The 27692-nt window shown below is 37.5% G+C and overlaps 1 protein-coding gene across 3 annotated transcripts in view; it reads right to left on the bottom strand.

Moving 5' to 3' along the window:
• RPS6KC1 (ribosomal protein S6 kinase C1) overlaps positions 1 to 27692 on the bottom strand; it is a 203638-nt gene that overhangs the window by 115495 nt on the left and 60451 nt on the right. For 2 of the 3 annotated variants that reach the window (XM_070473923.1, XM_070473922.1), the window contains exon 6: positions 15036 to 15398. The exons of the other annotated variant lie outside the window; for it this stretch is intronic. In XM_070473923.1, coding sequence (XP_070330024.1) covers positions 15036 to 15398 — 363 coding nt within the window. The remainder of the gene's footprint in view (positions 1 to 15035; positions 15399 to 27692) is intronic. 3 annotated transcript variants of the gene reach the window in all.

Genomic DNA, 27692 nt, shown 5'->3' with positions numbered 1-27692 from the left:
AACCAAACAGACCAGAAATAAAACCACGCATGCATGGTTAACTAATTTTCAACAAAGTTGCTAAAAATATTCAATAGGAAAAGAATATGCACAATAAATGGTTCTGGGAAAACTGGGCAGTCACTTGCAAAAGACTAAAACTGGACCCCTATCTTACACCATACACAAAAACCAACTCAAATGGATTACAAACTTGAATGTAAGACTTGAGACTGTGAAATTCCTAGAGGAAAACATAGAGGTTAAGTTCCACATCATGAGTCTTGGTAATAAATTTTTGGACTTGAAACCAAAAGAAAAGGCAACAAAAGCAAAAATAAATAAATGGGACTACCTCAAACTAAAAAGCTTCTTCTGCAGAGCAAAGGAAACCATCAACAAAATCAAAAGGGAAACCAAGGGGGGAAGGGACAGTTGGGTTTAGGATTGACATGTGTACACTGCTTTACTTAAAATGGAAAATTAACAAGGACCTACTGTATAGCACATGGAACTCTGCTCAATGTTATTTATGTGGCAGCCTGAATGGGAGATGAGTTTGGGGGAGAAGGGTTACATAAATATGAAGGGGTAAGTCCTTTTGCTAATCACCCGAAACTATCACAACATTGTTAATCAGCTATAACCAATACAAAATAAAAAGTTTTAAGAATTTTTTTAAAAAATCAGAAGGCAAGCCCAGGACCAGATGGCTTCACAGGAGAACTCTATCAAACATTTAGAGAAGAGCTAATGCCTATCCTTCTAAAACTCTTCCCAAAAACTGCACAGAGAAGAACACTTCCAAACTTATTCTACAGGGCCACCACCACCCTGATACCAAAACCAGACAAAGACAACACAAAAACACAAAACTACAGGCCAATATCACTGATGAACACAGATGAAAAAATCTTCAACAAAATTTTAGCAAACAGCATTCAGCAACACATCAAAAAGCTCATACACCATGATCAAGTTGGGTTTTTTCCAGGGATGCAAAGATTCTTCAATATACACAAATCAATCAATGTGATACACCATATCAACAAATTGAAAGATAAAAACCATATGATAATCTCAATAGATGCAGAAAAAGCCTTTGACAAAGTTCAGGACCCATATACATTAAAACTCTACAAAAAATGGGCATAGAGGGAACCTATCTCAACATAGTAAAGGCCATATATGATAAGCCGACAGCAAAGATTATTCTCAATGGTGAAAAACTGAAAGCATTCCCCCTAAAATCAGGAACAAGACAAGGGTCACCACTTTTACCACTATTATTCAACATAGTTTTGGCAATCCTAGTTACAGCAATCAGAGAAGAAAAAGAAATAAAAGGAATCCAGATAGGAAAAGAAGAAGTAAAGCTCTTACTGTTTGCAGATGACATGATACTATACATAGAAAATCCTAAAGATACTAACAGAAAATTACTAGAGCTAATCAGTGAATACAGCAAGGTCACAGTATACAAAATCAAAACACAGAAATCACTTGCATTTCTATATACTAACAGTGAAAAAGCAGAAAGAGAAATTAAGGAATCAATCCCATTCACCGTTGCAACAAAAAGAATAAAATATCTAGGAATAAACTTACATGAGGAGACAAAAGAACTATACACAGAAAATTATAAGACACTAATGAAACAAACCAAAGATGACATAAACAGATGGGGAGATATCCCATGTTCCTGGGTAGGAAGAATCAATACTGTGAAAATGGCTATACTACCAAATGCAATCTACAGATTCAATGCAATCCCTATCAAATTACCAATGGCATTTTTCACAGAACTAGGACAAAAAACTTCACAAATCATATGGAAACACAGAAGACCCCGAATAACCACAGCAGTCTTGAGAAAGAAGAATGGAGCTGGAAGAATCAGCCTTCCTGACTTCAGATTATCCTACAAAGCTATGGTCATCAAGATAGTGTGCTGCTGGCACAAAAACAGAAATATAGACCAATGGAACAAGACAGAAAAGCCTAGAAATAAACCCATGCACCTAAGGGTACCTTATTTTTGACAAAGGAGGCAAGAATATTCAATGGGGCAAAGAGAGCCTCTTCAATAAATGGTGATGGGAAAACTGGACAGCTACATGCAAAAAAATGAAATTAGAACACTTCCTAACACCACACACAAAGATAAACTCAAAATGGATTAAAGACCTAAATGTAAGACCAGGAACTATATGTTTTCTTAGAGGAAACTTATGTTTTCTTAGAGGAAAACATAAGCAGAACACTCGATGACATAAATCAAAGCAAGATCTTCTATTACCCACCTCCTAGAGTAACGGAAATAAAAACAAAAGTAAGTAGTAAGTAGGACCTGATTAAACTTAAAAGCTTTTGCACAGCAAAGGAAACTATAAGCAAGGTGAAAAGACAACCCTCATAATGGGAGAAAATAATAGCAAATGAAACAACGGACAAAGGATTAATTTCCAAAATATACAAGCAGCTCATATAACTCAATACCAGAAAAACAAACAACCCCATCCAAAAGTGGGGAAAGACCTAAACAGACATTTATCCAAAGAAGACATACAGATGGCTAACAAACACATGAAAAGATGCTCAACATCTCTCATTATTAGAGAAATGCAAGTCAAAAATACAATGAGATATCACCTCATACCGGTCAGAATGGCCACCATCAAAAAGTCTACAAACAATAAATGCTGGAGAGGGCGTGGAGAAAAGGGAACGCTCTTGCACTGTTGGTGGGAATGTAAATTTATACAGCCACTATGGAAGATAGTATGGAGATTCCTTAAAAAACTAGGAATAAAACTACCGTACGACCCAGCAATCCTACTCCTAGGCATCTACCCTGAGGAAACCAAAACTGAAAAAGACACATGTATCCCACTGTTCTTTGCAGCACTATTTACAATAGCTAGAACATGGAAACAACCTAGATGTCCATCAACAGATGACTGGATAAAGAAGTTGTGGCATATACACAATGGAATACTACTCAGCCATAAAAATGAGTGCATTTGAGTCTGTCCTAATGAGATGGATGAACCTAAAACCTGTTATACAGAGTGAAGTAAGTCAGAAAGATAAATAGCGTATACTAACGCATGTACACAGAACCTAGAAAAATGGTACTGAAGAATTTATTTGTAGGCAGCAATGGAGAAACAGACATACAGAATAGACTTATGGACATGGGGAGAGGGTAAGAGAGGGTGAGGTGTATCTTGAGAGTAACATGGAAACTTACATTACCATATGTAAAATAAATAGCCAACAGGAATTTGCTGTATGTCTCAGGAAACTCAAACAGGGGCTCTGTATCAACCTAGAGAGGTGGAATGGGGAGGGAGATGGGAAGGAGGCTCTATATGTATACCTATGGCTGATTCATGTTGAGATTTGACAGAAAACAACAAAATTCTGTAAAGCAATTATCCTTCAACTAAAAAATAAATTTAAAAAAATCAAAAGGCAATATAGCAATGGGAGAAATATTTGCAAATTATATACCTGATAAGAAGATAACATCCAGGGGCTTCCCTGGCGGTCCAGTGGTTAAGAATCTGCCTGACAATGCAGGGCACACAGGTCTGGCCCCTGGTTAGAAAGATCCCACATGCCACAGGTCAACAAAGCCCATGAACCACAACTACTGAGCCCATGCTCTAGAGCCTGCAAGCGGCAACTACTGAAGCCCATGCTCTGCCACTAAAGAAGCCACTGCAATGAGAAGCTCATGCACCACAAGGAGAGAGTAGTCCCCATTCGCCCCAACCACAGAAAGCCCAGGCACAGCAATGAAGTTGCAGTGTGCGGTGTAGCTATAAATTTTTTTAAAAGTTAATATCCAAAATACATACAGAATAGTCATAACTCAAAAGGAAAAATTCAACCATATTAAAAAATGGGCAGAAGAAGTGAAAAGACATTTTCCCAAAGTAGACATATAAATGTTTAAAAGGTATATGAAAAAGTGATTAACATCATTCATCATAAGGGAAACCCAAATCAAAACCACAATGAGGTATCACCTCACACCTGTCAGAATGGCTATCCTATCATCAGAAAGACAATAAATAACAAATGCTGACTGGGATGTGAAAAAAAGGGAACCCTCATACACTATTGGTAGGAACGTAAATTGGTGCAGCCCCTATGGAAAGTGGTATGGAGGAAAAATTAAAAATAGAATTACCATATGATTGAGCAATTCCATTTTCAGGTATATATCCAAAGGAAACAAATCATTATCTCAAAGATATATTTACATTTCCATGTTCACTGCAGAATTATTCACAACAGCAAAGATACGAATCAACCCGAGTCCATCAACAGATGAATTGATAAAGTGTGGTGGAATATTATACAACCATAAAAAATATATTTTATGATATATAGTGAATAATATGCAGTAGAATAATATACAGTGGAATATTATTCAACCATAAAAAAATTAATTCTTCAAGGCACTATGCTAAGTGAAATTAAGTCAGAGAAAGACGAATACCATATGATCTCACTTATATGTGGAATCTAAACAGAACCGAACTCAAAGAAACAGAGAACAGACTGGTGGTTGCCAGAGGCAAGGGATGAAGGTGGTCAAAAAATACAAACTTTCATTTATAAGATTAATAAACTCAGGGGATGAAACATACAATATGGGCTTCCCAGGTGGGTCAGTGGTTAAAAAAAAAAAACCTGCCTGCCAATGTCAGAAACTCCAGTTCAATCCCTGGGTCAAGACGATCCCCTGAAGAAGGGAATGGCAACCCACTCCAGTATTCTTGCCTGGGAAGTCCCATGGACAGAGGAGCCTAGCGGGCTACAGTCCACGAGGTCACAAAGAGTCGGACACGACTTAGTGACTGAACAATAATAACATACAATATGGTGACTACAGTTAACAATACTATATTGTATATTTGAAAGCTGCTAAGAGAATAATCTTTAAAGTTTTTATTACCAGAAAAAAAATTATAACTATGTGAGGTGATGTATGTTAACTAAACTTACTGCAGTAATCATTTCACAATATATACATATATCAAATCATTATGATGTCATATGTCAATTATACCTCAGTAAAACTGGGGAAAACATTTTTCAAAAATAATGTCCATGTGTGGTAACTGGTATATTTCTAAACAGAATCCACAGACTAGAAACACTGCCCTAACATTACATTTAAACATGGTTAAATGTATAACCATGTACCTGAAACAGACATTATTATTCATTTTGGTTAAAAGTTAGAATTGTGACTATAGTCACCATGGTTTGTATGAATAAAATTGATCACATTATGGATAAACAATAGAAGGCTAAAAGCAATTAGTTGATTATAACTTTTTAGACTTGATAGAATATTATCCTCAAAAACTAATCCAGGCAGAAATAGACATTACAGTTTTAGAAATGTGTTAAGCTAAATAGGAAAAGTATGTTTAAATTGTAACATTCCTTAAGACAGAGGTCTAGTAGGTTTGGTATCAAGTTGCAGTGGAGAAATAACTTACCACCATAATCACAAATAACTAATGAAACAATATTATTATTTTTTATTTGCTGATATGCATCCATAAATCTCATTTTGAAGAAAAGATTTTTATTTTTCTGGTGCCATCAAGTGGTAACATTATGAAGTGTTCTAAGGTTAAATACTAATAACTTTTAGACAGAAAAGTAACTCACTGATATGTTTTATATATGTAAATGTTGTGCTTTAGCACAACAATTACATAGAAAGAAAAGGGGGTAACATTAGATCTAATTGTTTGCAACTCATTCTCATTTTAAACTCCTAACACAAAATGAGAATTAAGACAAAGAAGAAAAATGAGTAAGTCATCAAGATTGGAATGTTCCACTAGCAGACAAAAAAACCCAAAAGACAATGAAACTACCAGAAAAGAAAAATTCATATCAAAATGATGTATCAATCAAATCATAAGAGATGTTCCCTCCTGAAGTTCCATTAATGTGGCAGTAAAAGAAATTATTTTTAAGGCAAAACCCTTCAAGAACAAAAAGAGAGAAAACAGCAGCAACAAAATTTTAGAAGCTAAAAACATAGATGAATGAATGATTACCGTTTGGTCAACTCAAGGAAGCTGCCTTACTTACAAAGCAATGTAAAACTCTCCAAAACGTCAGGAACTGGTTGTTTTAGATAGCTGTGGAAGTGAGTGTGAAAGCTAAAACCAAGAAAATTCACCAAAATCCTAGTTAAGAAGTTGTAAGGATGTCACTGCACACACTCCTTCTTCCACCCCTTATGGCCAAGTATCCATTTTCACACCACTCATACTGGAAGACGGAAAGTTTATCCTCGAGCAAGAGTTAACAGAGGCTTCTGACTACAGTACACTGAGCATAGTGAGGGTGGAAGCACTGCAGTTAAAAAAAAAAAAAACTGTTAGTAATCCAAGAGATTGTGATAATCTAAACAGCACTGGCAAGTCGAAGACCACAGAACAACAACAATGACGATGATTTTCCTGAAAGAAGACCACTGGAAGAAGGTCCTATTAACCTTTGACTATTGTATCCAGGATGTCAGATTATGAAGTGTAGTATGCTTCAATCTGCTTCCCTAAGGGAAAGGCAAGTGATGAAAAACTGATGCTTAAAAATAAATAACAGGGGGAGGAGCCAAGATGGCGGAGGAATAGGACGGAGAGACCACTTTCTCCCCTACAAATTCATCGAAAGAACATTTGAACGCTGAGCAAAGTTCACAAAACAACTTCTGATCGCTAGCAGAGGACATCAGGCGCCCAGAAAAGCAGCCCATTGTCTTCGAAGGGAGGTAGGACAAAATATAAACGATAAAGAGGGAGACAAAAGAGCTACGCATGGAGACCTGTCCAGGGAAGGGAGTCTTAATAAAGGAAGTTTCCAATCACCAGGAAACCTTCTCACTGGCGGGACTGGGGGAAGTTTTCGGCAGTCTAACTGGGAGGAAAAATTAAGTAAGGCCCACAGATTACATGCCTAAAAGCAACTCCCAGCAGAAAAGTACCCCAGACGCCCGCACCCACCAGCAACAAGTGGGGGCAGAACGGAGAGGAGCGGGCGGCATTGCTTAGGGTAAGGACCGGCCCGAAGACCCTGAGAGCAATCGAAGGGAGGTTTTTTAAACTGTGGGATAGCAAGGGACAAAATTGACCGGCCAGAACACACTGCCGGCGGTTCGCAAAACAAAGGGACTGAGAAACTCCAGAGAAGAGCCGGCCCATCCCCGCTGGAGGTAGGAGGCAGGGGGGAGGGGAAAAGGGCAAACTCAGCCCCTGAGAAGCCACCCCCTCCCACACTGCAAACAGGCCCCCGGTTCCCATCTAAAGACTTCCTGAGACCCGACTGGAGGCGCGCGCTGGGGCCACGGAGGGAAAAAGCACGCCGTACCCGGGGAGAGTACGCCCAAGCCTCTGGCTGCCTGGGCCGCTCGACGCGGAGGGAAAAGGCGCACTGCACCCAGGGAGAGTACGCCCAAGCCCCTGGCTGCCTGAACCGCTCAGGCCGGGAAAGGCACAAAACGCAGGCACAACCGAATTCGCGCTTTTGTGGAGTACCCGAAGACTGAACTGCACTCAACGCAGGGCCCGCTCCAAATGGAGCAGCTGGGAGCCTGAGCAGTGTAGACGGCGAAAGCACAGACACCCGTGAGCAGGGCAAACCCAGTGTGGCCGGAACACGGTGAGTGCTATCCACACAGAGCGGTATCTGTCTGCAGCGCCCCGACCTCCCCGTAGCAGGACTGAACTGAACTAGAGAACCTAAATAAGAGATCACCTCCGCCCGCCTGTGTCAGGGCGGAAATTAGACACCGAAGAGACGGCAAATAGAAGCCAAATAAACAAAAGGAACCGCTTCAGAAAGGACCAGTGCGACAGATTAAAATCCCTGAAGGTAACACCGACTACACCGGAAGGGGCCTGTAGATATCGAGAAGTGTAAGCTGGAAAGAGGAGCTATCTGAAATTGAACTGAACCTACACTGACTGCAACAACTCCAGAGAAATTCCTAGATATATATGTATTTTTTTTTTAATTTAAAAAAAAATTTTTTTTTCTTTCCTTTAATTTTTTTTTAAATTTTTTCTCTTTTATTTTCTTTTAAAATTCCCTATTACTCCCCCATTACTCCTCAACTTTCATTTTCATATATTTTTACGATTTTTTTAATTAGGGAAAAGAAAAATTTTTTTTCTTCTTTTTTTTCTTTTTCTTGTTTTTCTCTCCTATATCCTTTTAAAGTCCCCTAATACTCCTCTATTATTCCTTAATTTTCATTTTCATTTCACTATAACCTTGCCAAAAAAAAAAGAGAGAGAGAAACCCTATTTTTAAACCGAACTTCATATACATTTCTAAATTTTTTGTCTGTTTTTGTTTTTGTTTTTAAATATTGTATTTCAAAGAGTCTAACCTCTACACTAGATTTTTAATCTTTGTTTTTCAATATGTGATATAAATTTTGGACATTTAAGAATCCAATATTCAGTTCCCATTTCTATTCAGGACTGTGGTGATTACTCTCCCACTTTTGACTCTCTGTTTTCTACCTCAGAACACCTCTATTTCCTCCTTTCCCCTTCTCTTCCCAATCCAATTCTGTGAATCTTTGTGGGTGTCTGGGCTACGGAGAACACTTTGGAACAGATAACTGCGTAGATCTGTCTCTCTCCTCTTGAGTCCCCTTTTTCTCCTCCTGCTCACCTCTATCTCCTTCCTCCCTCTCCTATTCTTCATGTAACTCTGTGAACCTCTCTGGTTGTCTCTTATGGTGGAGAATTTTTTCACCATTAACCTAGAAGTTTTATTATCAGTGCTGTATAGTTGGAGCAGTCTTGAGACTTCTCAAGAAGAATAAAACTGAAATCCAGAGGCAGGAGACTTAAGCCCAAAACCTGAGAAAACCAGAAAACTCCTGACTACACAGAACATTTAGGAATAAGAGACCATCCAAAAGCCTCCATACCTACACCAAAACCAACCACCACCCAAGAGCCAATAAGCTCCAGTACAAGACATACCACACAAATTCTTTAGCAATGCAGGAACATAGACCTGAGTGTCAACATACAGGCTGTCCAACGTCACACCTAACACATAGGCCCATCGCAAAACTCATTACTGGACACTCCACTGCACTCCAGAGAGAAGAAATCCAATTCCACGCACCAGAACGCTGACACAAGCTTCCCTAACCAGGAAACCTTGACAAACAAATCGTCCAACCCCACCCACTGGGTGAAACCTCCACAATAAAAAGGAACCACAGATCACAAGAATACAGAAAGCCCACTCCAGACACAGCAATCTAAACAAGATGAAAAGGCAGAGAAATACCCAACAGGTAAAGGAACATGAAAAAAGCCCACCAAGTCAAACAAAAGAGGAGGAAATAGGGAATGTACCTGAAAAAGAATTTAGAATAATGATAATAAAAATGATCCAAAATCTTGAAAACAAAATGGAGTTACAAATAAATAGCCTGGAGGCAAAGATTGAGAACATGCAAGAAATGTTTAACAAGGACCTAGAAGAAATAAAAAAAAGTCAATTGAAAATTAATAATGAAATAAATGAGATCAAAAACACTCTGGAGGGAACCATGAGTAGAATAACAGAGACAGAAGATAGGATAAGTGAGTTAGAAGATAAAATGGTGGAAATAAATGAAGCAGAGAGGAAAAAAAGAAAAAAAAGAATCAAAAGAAATGAGGACAACCTCAGGGACCTCTGGGACAATATGAAATGCCCCAACATTCGAATCATAGGAGTCCCAGAAGAAGAAAGACAAAAAGAAAGGCCATGAGAAGTTACTCGAGGAGATAATAGCTGAAAACTTCCCTAAAATGGGGAAGGAAATAGCCTCCCAAGTCCAAGAAACCCAGAGAGTCCCAAACAGGATAAACCCAAGGTGAAACATCCCAAGACACATATTAATCAAATTAACAAAGATCAAACACAAAGAACAAATATTAAAAGCAGCAAGAGAGTAACAACAAATAACACACAAAGGGATTCCCATAAGGATAACAGCTGATCTATCAACAGAAACCCTTCAGGCCAGAAGGGAATGGCAGGACATACTTAAAGTAATGAAAGAGAATAACCTACAACCTAGATTACTGTACCCAGCAAGGATCTCATTCAGATATGAAGGAGAACTCAAAAGCTTTACAGACAAGCAAAAGCTGAGAGAATTCAGCACCACCAAACCAGCTCTTAAACAAATACTAAAGGATCTTCTCTAGACAGGAAACACAGAAAGGTGGTATAAATGTGAACCCCAAACAACAAAATAAATGGCAACGGGACCATACCTATCAATAATTACCTTAAATGTAAATGGGTTGAATGCCCCAACCAAAAGACAAAGGCTGGCTGAATGGATACAAAAGCAAGACCCCTATATATACTGTCTACAAGAGACCCACCTCGAAACAAGGGACACATACAGACTAAAAGTGAAGGGCTGGAAAAAAATATTCCATGCAAACGGAGACCAAAAGAAAGCAGGAGTCGCAATACTCATATCAGATAAAATAGACTTTCAAATAAAGGCTGTGAAAAGAGACAAAGATGGACACTACATAATGATCAAAGGATCAATCCAAGAAGAAGATATAACAATTATAAATATATATGCACCCAACATAGGAGCACCACAATATGTAAGGCAAACGCTAACAAGTATGAAAGAGGAAATTAATAGTAACACAATAATAGTAGGAGACTTCAATACCCCACTCACAACTATGGATAGATCAACTAAACAGAAAATGAACAAGGAAACACAAACTTTAAAGGACACAATGGACCAGCTAGACCTTATTGACATCTATAGGACGTTTCACCCCAAAACAATCAACTTCACCTTTTTCTCAAGTGCACACGGAACCTTCTCCAGAATAGATCACATCCTGGGCCATAAATCTAGTCTCGGTAAATTCAAAAAAACTGAAATCATTCCAGTCATCTTTTCTGACCACAGTGCAGTAAGATTAGATCTCAATTACAGGAAAAAAATTATTAAAAATTCAAACATATGGAGGCTAAACAGCATGCTTCTGAATAACCAACAAATCACAAGAAATCAAAAAAGAAATCAAAATATGCATAGAAATGAATGAAAATGAAAACACAACAACCCAAAACCTATGGGACACTGTAAAAGCAGTGCTAAGGGGAATATTCATAGCATTACAGGCCTACCTCAAGAAACAAGAAAAAAGTCAAATAAATAACCTAACTCTACACCTAAAGCAACTAAAGAAGGAAGAAATGAAGAACCCCAGGGTTAGTAGAAGGAAAGAAATCTTAAAAATTAGGGCAGAAATAAATGCAAAAGAAACTAAAGAGACCATAGCAAAAATCAACAAAGCTAAAAGCTGGTTTTTTGAAAAAATAGACAAAATTGACAAACCATTAGCAAGACTCATTAAGAAACAAAGGGAGAAGAACCAAATTAACAAAATTAGAAACGAAAATGGAGAGATCACAACAGACAACACTGAAATACAAAGGATCATAAGAGACTACTACCAGCAGCTCTATGCCAATAAAATGGACAACTTGGAAGAAATCGACAAGTTCTTAGAGAAGTATAACTTTCCAAAACTGAACCAAGAAATAGAAGATCTTAACAAACCCATCACAAGCAAGGAAATCGAAACTGTAATCAGAAATCTTCCAGCAAACAAAAGCCCAGGACCAGATGGCTTCACAGCTGAATTCTACCAAAAATTTAGAGAAGAGCTAACACCTATCTTACTCAAACTCTTCCAGAAAATTGCAGAAGAAGGTAAACTTCCAAACTCATTCTATGAGGCCACCATCACCCTAATTCCAAAACCAGACAAAGATACCACAAAAAAAGAAAACTACAGGCCAATATCACTGATGAACATAGATGCAAAAATCCTTAACAAAATTCTAGCAAACAGAATCCAACAACATATTAAAAAAATCATACACCATGACCAAGTGGGCTTTATCCCAGGAATGCAAGGATTCTTTAATATCTGCAAATCAATCAATGTAATACACCACATTAACAAATTGAAAGATAAAAACCATATGATTATCTCAATAGATGCAGAAAAAGCCTTTGACAAAATTCAACATCCATTTATGATTAAAACTCTCCAGAAAGCAGGAATAGAAGGAACATACCTCAACATAATAAAAGCTATATATGACAAACCCACAGCAAGCATCACCCTCAATGGTGAAAAATTGAAAGCATTTCCCCTGAAATCAGGAACAAGACAAGGGTGCCCACTCTCACCACTACTATTCAACATAGTTTTGGAAGTGTTGGCCACAGCAATCAGGGCAGAAAAAGAAATAAAAGGAATCCAGATAGGAAAGAAGAAGTGAAACTCTCTCTGTTTGCAGATGACATGATCCTCTACATAGAAAACCCTAAAGACTCTACCAGAAAATTACTAGAGCTAATCAACGAATACAGTCAAGTTGCAGGATATAAAATTAACACACAGAAATCTCTTGCATTCCTATACACTAACAATGAGAAAACAGAAAGAGAAATTAAGGAAACAATACCATTCACCATTGCAACAAAAAGAATAAACTACTTAGGAGTATATCTACCTAAAGAAACAAAAGATCTATACATAGAAAACTATAAAACACTGATGAAAGAAATCAAAGAGGACACAAACAGATGAAGAAATATACCGTGTTCATGGATTGGAAGAATCAATATTGTCAAAATGGCTATACTACCCAAAGCAATCTATAGATTCAATGCAATCCCTATCAAACTACCAACGGTATTTTTCACAGAACTAGAACAAATAATTTCACAATTTGTATGGAAATACAAAAAACCTCGAATAGCCAAAGTAACCTTGAGAAAGAAGAATGGAACTGGAGGAATCAACCTGCCTGACTTCAGACTATACTACAAAGCCACAGTCATCAAGACAGTATGGTACTGGCACAAAGACAGAAATATAGATCAATGGAACAGAAAAGAAAGCCCAGAGATAAATCCACGAACCTATGGTCACCTTATCTTCGACAAAGGAGGCAAGGATATACAATGGAAAAAAGACAACCTCTTTAACAAGTGGTGCTGGGAAAACTGGTCAACCACTTGTAAAAGAATGAAACTAGAACACTTTCTAACACCATACACAAAAATAAACTCAAAATGGATTAAAGATCTAACTGTAAGACCAGAAACTATAAAACTCCTAGAGGAGAACATAGGCAAAACACTCTCCGACATAAATCACAGCAGGATCCTCTATGACCCACATCCCAGAATTTTAGAAACAAAAGCAAAAATAAACAAATGGGACCTAATGAAACTTAAAAGTTTTTGTACAACAAAGGAAACTATAAGCAAGGTGAAAAGACAGCCCTCAGATTGGGAGAAAATAATAGCAAACGAAGCAACAGACAAAGGATTAATCTCAAAAATATACAAGCAACTCCTCCAGCTCAACTCCAGAAAAATAAATGACCCAATCCAAAAATGGGCCAAAGAACTAAACAGACATTTCTCCAAGGAAGACATACAGATGGCAAAAAAACACATGAAAAGATGCTCAACATCACTCATTATCAGAGAAATGCAAATCAAAACCACAGTGAGGTACCATTACACGCCAGTCAGGATGGCTGCTATCCAAAAGTCTACAAGCAATAAATGCTGGAGAGGGTGTGGAGAAAAGGGAACCCTCTTACACTGTTGGTGGGAATGCAAATTAGTACAGCCACTATGGAAAACAGTGTGGAGATTTCTTAAAAAGCTGGAAACAGAACTGCTATGTGACTCAGCAATCCCACTTCTGGGCATACACACCAAGGAAACCAGATCTGAAAGAGACACGTGCACCCCAATGTTCATCGCAGCACTGTTTATAATAGCCAGGACATGGAAGCAACCTAGATGCCCAATAGCAGGTGAATGGATGAGGAAGCTGTGGTACATATACACCATGGAATATTACTCAGCCATTAAAAAGAATTCATTTGAATCAGTTCTAATGAGATGGATGAAACTGGAGCCCATTATACACAGCGAAGTAAGCCAGAAAGATAAAGACCATTACAGTATACTAACACATATATATGGAATTTAGAAAGATGGTAACGATAACCCTATATGCAAAACAGAAAAAGAGACTCAGATGTATAGAACAGACTTGTGGACTCTGGGAGAAGGCGAGGGTGGGATGTTTCAAGAGAACAGCATCAAAACATGTATATTATCTAGGGTGAAACAGATCACCAGCCCAGGTTGGGTGCATGAGACAAGTGCTTGGGCCTGGTGCACTGGGAAGACCCAGAGGGATCGGGTGGAGAGGGAGGTGGGAGGGGGAACCGGGATGGGGAATACATGTAAATCCATGGCTAATTCATTTCAATGTATGACAAAAACCACTGCAATGATGTAAAGTAATTAGCCTCCAACTAATAAAAATAAATGGAAAAAAAATAATAAATAAATAAATAACAGGCTAAGTTCTACTTACAGACATTTAGCAGCATTCAGCTCTCCATGTCCCATATCACTCCCATTAATTGGCTGAGAATATATCACAACTAACAAAAATAGAATAGTAAGCAAATCCAAGAACCCTTTACATTCTCAGTTTAAAAGCCCATTTCATCTTGCCTCTTCAGGCCATCAAGAGTAAATGTACTAAAGAATCTCTGGGAATACTCCTGACAGAATCAGGTGAACATGGCAGGAAAAAAAAAATTATTATTCAAACAAGGAACCTAGAAGCTTGATTTTCTAAAATTCTGTTTGTGTTGATTAATTGATCAAAGCAGAGACTTAAGTATATTGTCTTCCACCATGTAATTAAAAGTTAAATTACCATATTTAGGTAATTTAACCTCCAGTAATTTCTTTTTTTCAGTCTTGTTTTTACACAGGATTATACATAAGAAATTGCAATATATGTATGTATGTATGTCTGTGTATGTGTATGTATTTTCTCCCAAATACCAATATAAGAACATGCCAAAATATAATAATACAGATAAAAGTGTACCTTGAACACCTTCCAGGAGCAAATCAACTCCCTTCCTATAAAAATCAGAGGCAGCTTCATAGTCATCTTCTTCTTCCTTTTTTAAAGCCAGCTTTATTAATTCTCCTGCTTTCTCCAAATAATCTCTCTTGCCAAGCTTGGATTTTAAACTGCCAGGAAAAAGGCTACGACTTTCCCGTTCTTCTTCTGTTTTGCTCTGTTCACTGTCAGAAAAAACAGCTCCTAGTGCTGAAGAATCTGAAGGAAGATTGGGACCAAAAGTCCTGATGGGAGAATTTTGATTGGAAGCCATTCCATCATCCAACTCAGCAAGAGAATCCACATCAACAGTAAGAGATACCAGATCACTGTCACTGGAGAAACCTAGAAATATGATCACAATAGTGAACAGATATTAAATTGAGAATCAACCAAAAGAATACAAATCATACTGACTAAACATTTTTTCATACTACCCATGTCAACCAGGAAGACTGCAATTTACTGATGGAAGTCAGTCTAGCAATTTGTTTCAGCTTAGTTCATTCATTTTTGCACTATCTCCCTACAGTTCTGGAAGACAATCTCCTTGCCTTAACCATCAAACTGAAACTGAAGACAAGTCTTTATTTAGCCCTGTTGTTACAAGGAGCCTTTACCATAGGATCTTGTATTTACAGAAAGTTGATGCTTATATACACAGCTTCTGTGAACAACAGAATTATGATAAAAGCAAAAGAATAAGAGCTTTAGAATAGAAAAGAGAAGTGCTTGAATCCCAGCTCTTAAAACTTACTGTGTGACCAACCACAAGTTACTTAATAATAAACTTATTATGTGGGGCTTTAAATGAGAAAAAGAGCTAACGCATATAACAGACTAAGATTAAATTATAACTTTTATAGCAATTACATAATAACAATTTGAATACACATAATATAATGTATCCTCACAGATGTGCTTTCAAGTAACCATCCATATCTAGAAAATGTATGCCATGCAGCTTTTTTTAAAAAAAATATTGTTATTTTGAAATTTATGTTTCAGCCTCTTCCACAAACTTTTGGAGAAAGCTTTGGTCAGTATTTGCATCTTAGTTTTCTGACAGAAAATGAATAGTGGATGCTACTGAACATTTACTCAATGAAAATTACTTCTTCCATTTCATATAACTGACTTCACGATAGATGAGCTTGAACTACAATAAGTTACTAAAGCTGCTCTACTTTTACATTCTTAAAAATGATTAAGGACCTCAAAGAGCTTTTGTTTATATGGATTACATCTGTAAATATTTACCGATAACACTTAAAGCCCATTATATGTTAACATAATTTTTATAAAAATAATTAAGAAGTACCATTGTTTTACATATTTGCAAATCTTGTTAACAGAAGATGACCAGATTCTCATGTCTAATTCTGCACTCAATCTGTTAGATGTCATTCTGGTTAAAAGAGTTGAAGAAAATGTCACATTGGTAAGTAACTGAAAGTGGGGTGAGTATTTTAACAGCCCTTTCAAATAACTATAGCTATTGTTTTTTTGATACTACAACAAAACTTAACAAGTAGTAGTTTCTTAAAGGTTAGTTTAATACTGAGTTTACGAACTCATACAGATCTTTTATCCTGTTTGAGTCTGTAACATCACACTCTGGTCATTTGAAAATATTAGTTCCTGAGTTATACAAAGCCTCCAAATGGTGATAAATTTCATCATTACAATATCTCCAAGAAAATCACATTTGCTATTTATCACCAATGACCTCATCAGAAAATTGTTTACATATTGTGAAACTGTTAGGCTCAAAGTGGCTGAAACAGGATCTCCAAAATTCTATTTTGGTATTGAGAACTAGAATATCATCACTATTTGGCAACAAGTACTGTTAACTGCGTTCCTTGAAGTGCAAGCTTCCTTCATTCATTAAAAAAAAAAAAAAACTGTTAAATACTCAAGTCTGAACAATGAGTTGTCTGTCAGTCATTCTTTCAAGCAAAAACAGGGTCCCAGGAAAAAAGTAGTTATGGTTCAGATAACTGCAAAGGCGCTTTCCGTCAGGAAAACCAGGGCAGTTCAGTATGTAAAGTGTTTTTTCACTTTCATTTCATCACACATAATAGCATATAAAAGACATATATCCATGGGTTGAGATTCAGTAAAATTAACAGTTTTTACGGCTTTATCAAGGACCTCCTAGGTGAAATAAGCATTGGTATCACTGCAAGTATGTGCAACAAATACTGTTACAGTCTTGTATCACTGTCTTGATTCATGCTCAAGTAGAGCAGTTTTACCCACCACTGCTTTTGGATCATCAGTACAATTGTCAGCAGAGTGGAAACAGCAAATTACTTCTTAGATTATTACAAAAAATAGTTTCTGCCTTGGAGAGCCCCTGAAAAGATCTCAGGAATGAACACCCAGAGATCTGAAAACTACACTTTAAAAGCCACTGACTTGTATCATTAAATAAGATTCACAACAGGGTTAGGCAAAACTTAGGTTTGGGAAGAACTATGAGATCTGCATATAGGCTTCCCTGGTGGCTCAGATGGTAAAGCGTCTGCCTGCAATAGGGGAGACCTAGGTTCGATCCCTGGGTTGGGAAGATCCTCTGGAGAAGGAAATAGCAACCCACGCCAGTACTCTTGCCTGGAGAATCCCATGGATGGAGGAGCCTGGTGGGCTACAGTCCATGGGGTCGCACAGAGTCGGACATGACTGAGCGACTTCACTTTCCTTTCCTTTCCGTATGAGATCTGCATCTTCACTGAATACAGACTGATTGCCAGGTTTCTCAGGAAGGAAAATATTGCGTTGACCAAAAAGTTCATCCAGGTTTTTCTATAACTCAAACAAACTTTTTGCCCAACGTAAAGAAGAAAATGATCGCCCCAGCGTCATACACTAAGTCAAAATTAAAGGTGGATTTGAGTGTACAATTCCAGATCAAGGGTCAACAAAATTTTTGCCCAACATGAAGAAAAAAACGATCTCCCCAGCATCATACACTAAGTCAAAATTAAGGTGGATTTGAGTGTACAATTCCAGATCAGGGGTCAACAAACTTTTTTTCTGAGGGCCACAGGGTGAATATTTTAGGCTTTGTGGGCCATACAACCTCAGTCACAACTGATCAACACTGCTGCTGTGGCACGAAAGCAGCCACAGACGACACCCACACGTACAAGCACGCCTGTGTTCCGGCAAAGCTTCTCATGTGGAGGCTGAACTCTGAACGCCGTATAAAGGCGCACATGCCACAAAATAATATACTTTGGAATTTTGTCAACCATTTAAAAATGCAAAAACCACTCTTAGCTTATAGGGCAGGTCATATGAAAACAGGTGGCAGGCCAGACTTGGCCCATGGGCCACAGTTTGTCAACCCCTATCATAGACTCAAATTGCTTCAGTTCAGCTCAGTCACTCAGTCATGTCCGACTCTTTGCGACCCCATGGACTGCAGCACGCCAGGCCTCCCTGTCCGTCGCAACTCCCAGAGTTTACTCAGACTCATGTCCGTTGAGTCGGTGATGCCATCCAACCATCTTATCAAATTGCTTACTTCATACCAAATAAAGTAAGTTGGGATAAAAACATTTACTGGCAGCTAAGCTCTAGTTTCAAATCAACTTTAGACCCTATTTTGGCACTCTGTCAATATATCCTGTTTTCAGGGTTTGGCTTTTTTTTTCCCCCACAAATCCTTGCAATGCCCATAAAATACTAATTTTGTTCCCTGAAAGCAAGAGACTTCATTAAAGCCACAATATCAGATGAAATTCATTGCACCTAGTGGAAATCTCTTCAATTCGCCACATTTCAACTGTATAGACAGCACTTAAAATCAAAATCTCTTTATAGCCATCTAGAAAATTATTTACACATTGCTCTGAGAAATATATAAACTTTCTGAGATTTTTTAAAATAATTTTAAATATTTTCTATATTCAATACAAATTTACTTCCTTAAATGGTTACCGTTGTATAACCTGGTCCTCCGAAATTAATAAACAAAGAAAAAAACGCTGTGGTTTATACAGCTAATCACAAACAAAAGGAAATGTTGTTACAGATCTTTTGTCTGCTCTCTGATGTCTTGTCACTATAACCTCTATATTATCTATCACATCATACTGTTTCATGCTTTGCTTGATTTTCCTTTCTAACAAGAACAATAATACCAAAGGGCAAGAGGGTAAAGTTATGTGTACTCAGTTTCTTGGCTTTTGACCATAAAAATCTAGTCATATAGTCATATTTCCTCTTACTCTTCCAACCTTATTAGCAAACAAATCATGATTACATGAAACTAGATCAGAAAAGTAACATCATAAAAACACCTAGGGAAAAGTCAGATAGTAAAATAAAGTAATAAATAAATGTTCTATACAAATTGTTCCCTTTTCAAATTCTACCTAATTCTAAATGAGAAATGTTTCAAAATAAGCAAACAAATAAGAACTAGCAGGTTAGGAAGAGAAAATTTTTTAGCCTAAGCAAGAGAAGCAAAAGGAAACAAAATTACTTCTTCTGGTTTATGGAGGACAATTTTAAAATATATGTCAGATGCAAAAATGCTTATATCTTTAGTCTAGAAATTTAGCAACATATACCAGAAACAATCAGAGATGAAGGAAATAAAAGACCTACACGTAATATTCATCACAAAAACTAGTGCAATTGAAATAACAAATTCCTAACAATAGGAGAATATGGTATATCCTATGATAAAATATTATGGAGTTATTAAAAACTTTTACCAGTTCAGTCCAGTCACTCAGTCATGTCAGACTTTTTGCAACCCCAAGGACTGCAGCACGCAGGCCTCCCTGTCCATCACCAACTCCCGGAGCTTGCTCAAACTCATGTTCATTGAGTCGGTGATGTCATCCAACCATCTCATCCTCTGTCATTCCTTTCTCCTCCCACCTTCGATCTTTCCCAGCATCAGAGTCTTTCTAAATGAGTCAGTTCTTTGCATCAGGTGGCCAAAGTATTGGAATTTCAGCTTTAGCATCAGTCCTTCCAATGAATATTCAGGACTGATTTCCTTTAGTATGGACTGGTTGGATCTCCTTGCAGTCCAAGGGACTCTCAAGAGTCTTCAACACCACAGTTCAAAAGCATCAATTCTTCGGCGCTCAGCTTTCTTTACAGTCCAACTCTCACATCCAAACATGACTACTGGAAAAACCATAGCTTTGCCTAGATGGACCTTTGTTGGCAAAGTAATATCTCTGCTTTTTAATGTGCTGTCTAGGTTGGTCATAGCTTTTCTTCCAAGGAATAAAGAGTCTTAATTTCATGGCTGCAGTGACCATCTGCAGTGATTCTGGAGCCCCCCAAAATAAAGTCTGTCACTGTTTCCATTGTTTCCCCATCTATTTGCCATGAAGTGATGGGACCGGATGCCATGATCTTAGTTTTCTGAATGCTGAGTTTTAAGCCAACTTTCTCACTCTCCTCTTTCACTTTTATCAAGAGGCTCTTTAATTCTTCTTTGCTTTCTGCCATAAGGCGGGTGTCATCTGCGAATCTGAGGTTATTGATATTTCTCCCAGCAATCTTGATTCCAGCTTGTGCTTCGTCCAGCCTGGCATTTTGCATGGACATTTCACAGACTGGTTCCAAACAGGGAAAGGAGTACATCAAGGTTGTATATTGTCACCCTGCTTATTTAACTTATATGCAGAGTATATCATGCAAAATGCCAGGCTGGATGAAGCACAAAAATTGTTATAGGAGAATATTTAATGCTAAAGTATTCATGCTTTATTAATCAAAAACAACAAACTGCAAAGCAGTATATATACTATAATTCTAGTTTAAAAACATAAACACACACCAATGTTCATATTCATAGCAGCACTATCTACAATAGCCAGGACATTGAAGAAACCTGGCTGTTCACTGACAGATGAATGGATAAAGAAGCTGTGGCACATATATACGATGGAATATTAATCAGCCATAAAAAGGAATGAATTTGAGTCAGTTGCAGTAAGGTGTATGAACCTAGAGCCTGTCATACATTGTGAAGTAAGTGAGAAGGAGAAAAACAAATATCATATATTAATGCGTATATATGGAATCTAGAAAAATAGTGCTGATGAACCTATTTACAGATGTACAGAATGGACTTGTAGACACATGGGATAAAGAGAAGAGGGGACAAACGGAGAGAATGGCGCTGACATATACATACACTGCGGTGTGTAAAGCGGACAGCCTGGCGGAAGCAGGTGTCTAGCACAGGGCGCCCAGCTCCGCGCCCCGCGCTGACCTGGGGGGTGGGAGGGAGGCTCAGAGCTGATTCTCGCCGCCCTACAGCAGAAACCAACACAACACTGTAAAGCAATTATCCTCCAACTAAAAATACATAAAAAATAAAACTCAAAAACACAAACAGGAAAAAGGTGAGAAAACTACACGAAACATTAACAGTGCTTTTCTCTGTATGCTGGAAGTACAGGTGACGCGTCATATTTGCTCTATGTGTGTGACAAGTCCCTAAGGCTACCATGTGAAGGATATCAAAGAAGATGCAGCAAGAGCTAAAACTGGGGATTTGTTTGCAAATCAAGATATGTTATAGACATCTTTTATAAAACATAGACCTATGTGAATCATCCAGCAGCCAGTGCCAAGAAATTTCTAACTTGAAAGAAGACAAAGATGACTATAAAAACAGACCTGTACAAAGCAAACTAACCCCCAACACGTCTTCCTTACTTATTTTCTTCCTTTCATTCTCCTCTTAAGATGTGCCCTAATATACCTGAAAAGCCTAGCACTATCATACTTCCTCAACTATACACTGCAACTAACCTAGTATTATCTGATATGTTTCTCTCCCATACTGAAGCAATTGCTAACTCGCCTTCTTTTCATTGAAGAATTCCCCAAGCAGCTCAAAAAGAACATTCCCCATCACTACCTCAACAACGGGTACAAAGATACAGAAAGGAAAATGCAAATACTCACTACCTATTTTATATCTTTAACATATCTACTTAATACAGTGCTTGCTCAACTCCTTGAAACCACAGTCTTGTCATTCAGCCTGTTTTTTATAAAGCTACACATAATGGACACCAGCTCCCTGAAACCCAGAAAGTTAACAAGTAAGATAAAAAGAGCTGCAAGGAAGAAAGAGGTTCTCAGTTAAAGTGAGTAAGAAGAACACTGTGGATAATGCAGGGCAACAGCTGACAATACGGAGGCTATCTGTCAAAAGGTAAACCAACCTGAAGCCAACCCGTGTTTAAAGAGGCCCTCGGGGCTACCAGACAAGTGAAAGGCACGTCCTTTACCAACACCATCAGGTCAAAACCCAAGCCTGTTTTGGAAAGGATGGGGATGGGGGGGAGTCAAAGGTTCTATGAAAGTGTTCAGCCTCCAGGTTCATATCACAGAGATTCAAGTCTCAGGGCTATTAGAGGACCCCAGGTGACTGGTTAAAAAGCAGCTACAGACGTGAGGGGTTTGTGCAGCGTCCCAGTTCACCTACCTACCCTCACCTTCTGTGCTTTGAACTGCTCAGAGTAGGGCAGTATAGTGTAATGTCTAGGACACCACCTCTGAAAGACAGACACCAGGGGAAAAGGTTGAGTTGCCACAGAATAAATCTTTATACTATAAGCTATCAGAAATCTGTATTTGAAGACCTTCTGCAAAAAGAGATCAGTTTCCTTTAGAACAACAGGTGGTCTCTCATGGCTGACTATGCCTAAAATACATGGCCTCATTATTATTAGCTGATAGCTTTCACTGAGCCCTGAGGTTCAAATATTGCCATAGTCAATGAAAGGGAATTTCTACTTTTACTAGTAGCGATGACTCAAGCTTCACACACAAAGCAAGATATCTAGCTAGCAGAACAAAGGTCACCCTGAGGTAGAAGACATACGTATCAATCTCCATTAAGAAACAAGCCTTTATAAATATGATTTTAAGTGACTACCTAAACCCAAAAGTTGATGTTAGTTAAGATTCCTCTATTTGATTACCAACTCGTCACTCAATAATAGCTATTGTTACTATAAAGAGCCATTCCTCTGACGTTTCACATTTTTATAACGTTCTTGATACATGTCTTGCTTCACCCTTGAAATTTTATAAAAAGAACATCAGAATATCTACTGCATATTTGGTTAAAAAAAAAAGAATAAGCACAGGAAACAACACATCAATCACAATTACAACCCTAGTACTGTTACCTTATCATGAACAACAAAGATCTATGAGTTGGCTTCCATTTTTACTTAATGAACTTTTCATGCTGCTCCATAATCCACTCTGCAAATCAAATCTGTGACCAGCACACAAGCAGTTCATACTGAGCTTTCTATACCAAATTAAATCTCATTTCAGAATACAGGTCTGAGATTGCTGTTTAATATCTGGAGTGCTTTGACTGCCTTAGGCACCTGGCTTAACTTTTCTGAAATTCCAATTTTTAACTATAAAGTAAGGTATTTATCTATATCATTTCCAGTGTTCCTTCTACTCTAAAATCTATTCCCACAACATATCATGAAATTTTTATTTGCCCCATCAGACTCCTAAACTCTTAATATACAATGTTATCCTCAATAGTCACAGAATTGTTAAGGGTCAATTTTTGTAATTTGTGTCACCTGTTTTATACGCACACAATGACACATTCTCATTTCTGCTTATATTAATAACAACTTATTCTTTTTCTAGTTACTTTAAACTTCCCCACAAAGAAAATTCAACTAATAATGGACAGTGGATAAAAGTTAAGTAGATAAGCACTCAGGAGAAAAGGAACTTCAAACTGAATATGCACACTCCGAAGTGATACAGAAGCACCCAGAATTAGCCCAGGAGCAAGATTTACCGTTCCTGTGGTGCCACCTGGTGGCCATTTGCTATAAATTCTACTTTAAATTTAAAATCTTTATTTCATCATCTTTGTGCTTTTCTATATAATGAAAAGAATTATTACCCTGACACCAAATAAATACACAAATTTTGAACTGAATGTGATTTTTAAAAGGTCCCTTACATGGACCAGCAATAGATTCTATTCTCAAAATGTACATCTCATTTACTTTAAAATAGCTAATTCTAGACAGCTTACTCAATAGACCCTTTCTTGTGTCTACAATTGCTACAATAAGCACTTAAGAAAGCTCTCACTCCACAATTTACAGGCAAAAAGACAAAAAAAAAAAGGTAAATTTGACTACTTTAGCAAACATTTAAGAATATTTACTCTTAAGATATGCTACATATAAGAAGCTGATCTCTCAATTTGTATCTGTGGTTATGATCACCTAATTACTTTTTCTTACTTGCTGCATACACCTGGAATATGTCCCTCCCAAAACTGCAAAAGAAGTCAAGTAATGTACTGCGAAGAGGAAATGACACAGTTTACCAGATGAGCTTACCAAACATCAAAGGCTCCGATATTAAGGCCAGCATGGCAGTAAAGCAACCTATATCCTTTCAAAAGGCCAACAGATGAGAGAAACATGCCAAGAAGTCCAATTCCCATGCACCACTTTGACCAGGTCCCCTCAAACGTCACAGGAACTTTATGGCTAAGTTTAATTCAACAAAAAGATGGAATTTTAAAAAGGAAGTAAGACGGTAACAATTAAATCTTCTTTCGTCTTTGAGAAAACATATAGTTTAATTTTACTGAACAAAAGAGATAAAGAGCAAACCAGCACTTCATTTTAAAAATATAAAACAATGTGAACATTTCAGCTAAAAACCTACTGAAAAAATTTATAATTTTTAATTTCATATTAGATAAAAATACATCAAGCAGTTAATCACCAAATTGTTGGGTTTTCTAAAACCTTAAAGGGGTTTCCTTTATCACACTATAGTATATAAAATACTGAAAGTTTTTTAAAAATCCTCTAATCCAACTCTTTATGCTTCCTTAGAAAACTTTCTTTCAAGGTAAAGACTTCTTGATTGCATTTTATGGTACTAATAAAAATAATGATCACTTAGCCTCTGCATCTGTTCTCTGAGAGGTGATGTACTTGCCATGTGTCATTCTAACTCTAACTGAAGGGCCTTGGCACAGCAGACTATACATATTAAGATTGGCCCCACTGGCTCATTCCACTGGCAAACTAAATGACAAGTATGAAAAATGAATCCACCTTCAAAACACCACTTAAAACACTCCACTCGGAGGAGCTGTTATGCAGTGTACCACCTCCTCATGTTCGGGCTCTAAGTCCGCCTCGCCAGCATGTGCCTCCAGTCCCTCGATAACCTCCTCTTGCCCACAGACCTGCGGGGCTCGGCTGGCTGCGAGCTTTCCTGCCCCTTTCCTACGAGAGGCCCTCTCTCTTGGTTGTCTCTGGGACTGGCAGACCTTTTGGTGTGAAAGTAAATCTTGCGCTTGCCCAGGATGCCAGGCAATCTCATGATATCTAAAAGTCATTTTTCCTCTCAAATACCAGCGAACTTGCAAGATGTCTGATACTTGAACCTGTATTTGTCAATAAGCTATCTTTGGGCAGGATCAATGAGCCAGGCATAGCGGTTTTTAAAGGGAGGGGGTGAAAAACAAACATTAACAGCTTTTCCAGTTCCCTGTTTTTCATTCTTCATGTATCCCAGGGTGTTTCAGAGGTCATAATGTAGTTAGAAAACTAAATTATGCACTGAAAGGATAAAATTTCAGTATTACTTTTAAGTATCATTAAGTCTTTTTCTGTGTTTTTAACAGAAACGTTGCCCCCAGTTTCTCCCATAAAAGCATATTCCTAAAACGATAATTGCTTCCAAGGAAAACTCATCATTTTGAAATGTTAAAAGATAAACTTTGAAACAAATACACCCTCCCTCTACTGTAGGTAGGGTAGCCCATTCACCTAGAAAGCAGTCCTGGTCTTAATGAACAATAAGTACAACAGCGTCTTCTTTAATTCTCAGAAGTGTCTCAGTTGGGACAATAAATTACAAACTCACCCTATCCTATAAGTTTAAGTTATAACCCACCTTAGGTTATACCTCCTTTAACATGAATACCTTTTTATTCTGAACAGTCTTCCACATTTTAGAACACCATCCCAAGAAAAGTAATCCAAATAATAACTCTTCCCCTTCTCTCCTAAACTTAAGCAAAGGACAGAAGACCCCTGCACCACTCCTATTCTTGATTACCTTCTACTAAAATAGGCTCCTGAGACACCCTTCTCCCACCATGGCTGGACTCCTACCTAGGTAATAAAGACTCATCAAGGATATCAAAGAATAGAGTCATCCTCAAGTCACATACCCTTCAATTCCTGAATCAAAAATCAAAGAGAAAAAAAGATTCCATAATTTTCAGGAACTGTACTCCTCACTGAATACTCTCTCACAAATCTAAGTCTCCTACTGTCCTCTCTTGTACATCACCAAATCTGCAAATTTTACAAGCAGAAAATGTTTTCTCACTCTTTCTCAAAAGAGGGAGGGTATCTCTGAGGCAACAGCCAGATCAGGTTATCCCAGAAAAGTCATTCTCCAAGGAAACTTATTCTAAAAATAGTCACCTTGGGATCCCAAGAAGTGGTTAGATTTTCCCAAAGTCTAGCAAGGATCTAGATCAAAACAAGTCATTGAAAATAGAAACACCTGATGGACTGTAAAGTAAAATGACTATCAGTATTGTTTTTCTATGATCTTAGATGATTCAGGATGGAGCTGAAGATACTGAGGACCCAAAGGAGACCCCAGCCTACAGTCACCCATACATTACACAGAACATTGGATATAAGTTAATGGACTGTGCTTTTAAGTCAATGGAAGCTACCATGAAAAATAAGAAATATTAATTACTTCTCAGTGTAGATTTTCTTCACCAAAAGAAAAATAAATTTTAAGTGCATCAACCCACAAAATCGACGGGAACTTGATGCTCCTACCAAAACATGATGAGAATTTACTGCAACAGATCTATGTTAGCGTGTCAATGTATGACATCAGTACACATTCCAACAAAAACATCAACTACAATGATATCATGACCACCTCTCATGTCAATCATAAACCATCCTCCTCTACCATAAATTCTTACTCATGAAACAGATCAAGAAATATTCTCTAGTGTATGATTTTTCTTTAATATAAACCAAACCTAAGCAACTTCAAGCTAATCTAATTTACCTATTTTTAAAGACTCTTCCCAGCCCTGTCCCCAAATATATCTCTTTTAACTCTAAAATATTTTCTGGAAGAAAACTAGCTAAGGAAATTTTTTAAATCTTCATTAAAAATTCAAGAATGGCTTAATAGAGGAATAAAAGCAAGAGATTAAGCATTCTTGAATTAAAGTGATTAAAAGTACAAAAATTGCTTTGGTTTAGACTCATGTTATTATAAAGAATATCAAAAATACTAAAACTGACTTAGATTTATTCTTTCTGGTACATGACTAAATTTTTAAAGCCCCTTTTGAAATTAATTGTCTGAAAGTCAGATCCAGCTAAATAAATTTTAGAAAGGCATTCTTATACTAAACAATACAAATTCTGAACACTTACTATACCACATTTCAACAAATCTAAGAAGCCATTAATTGTAGGACAAATCATTATTTTATATATCACTAACAAAGAAAAAAGCAAAACAAAAATACAAAACAAACAAAAGAAGAAAAAAGCCATCAATTAATATACC

Source organism: Odocoileus virginianus, chromosome 11, assembly GCF_023699985.2.
Source record: "Odocoileus virginianus isolate 20LAN1187 ecotype Illinois chromosome 11, Ovbor_1.2, whole genome shotgun sequence".
NCBI classification, from domain to species: Eukaryota; Metazoa; Chordata; class Mammalia; order Artiodactyla; family Cervidae; genus Odocoileus; species Odocoileus virginianus.
This window is presented reverse-complemented; position numbering and strand designations above follow the sequence as displayed.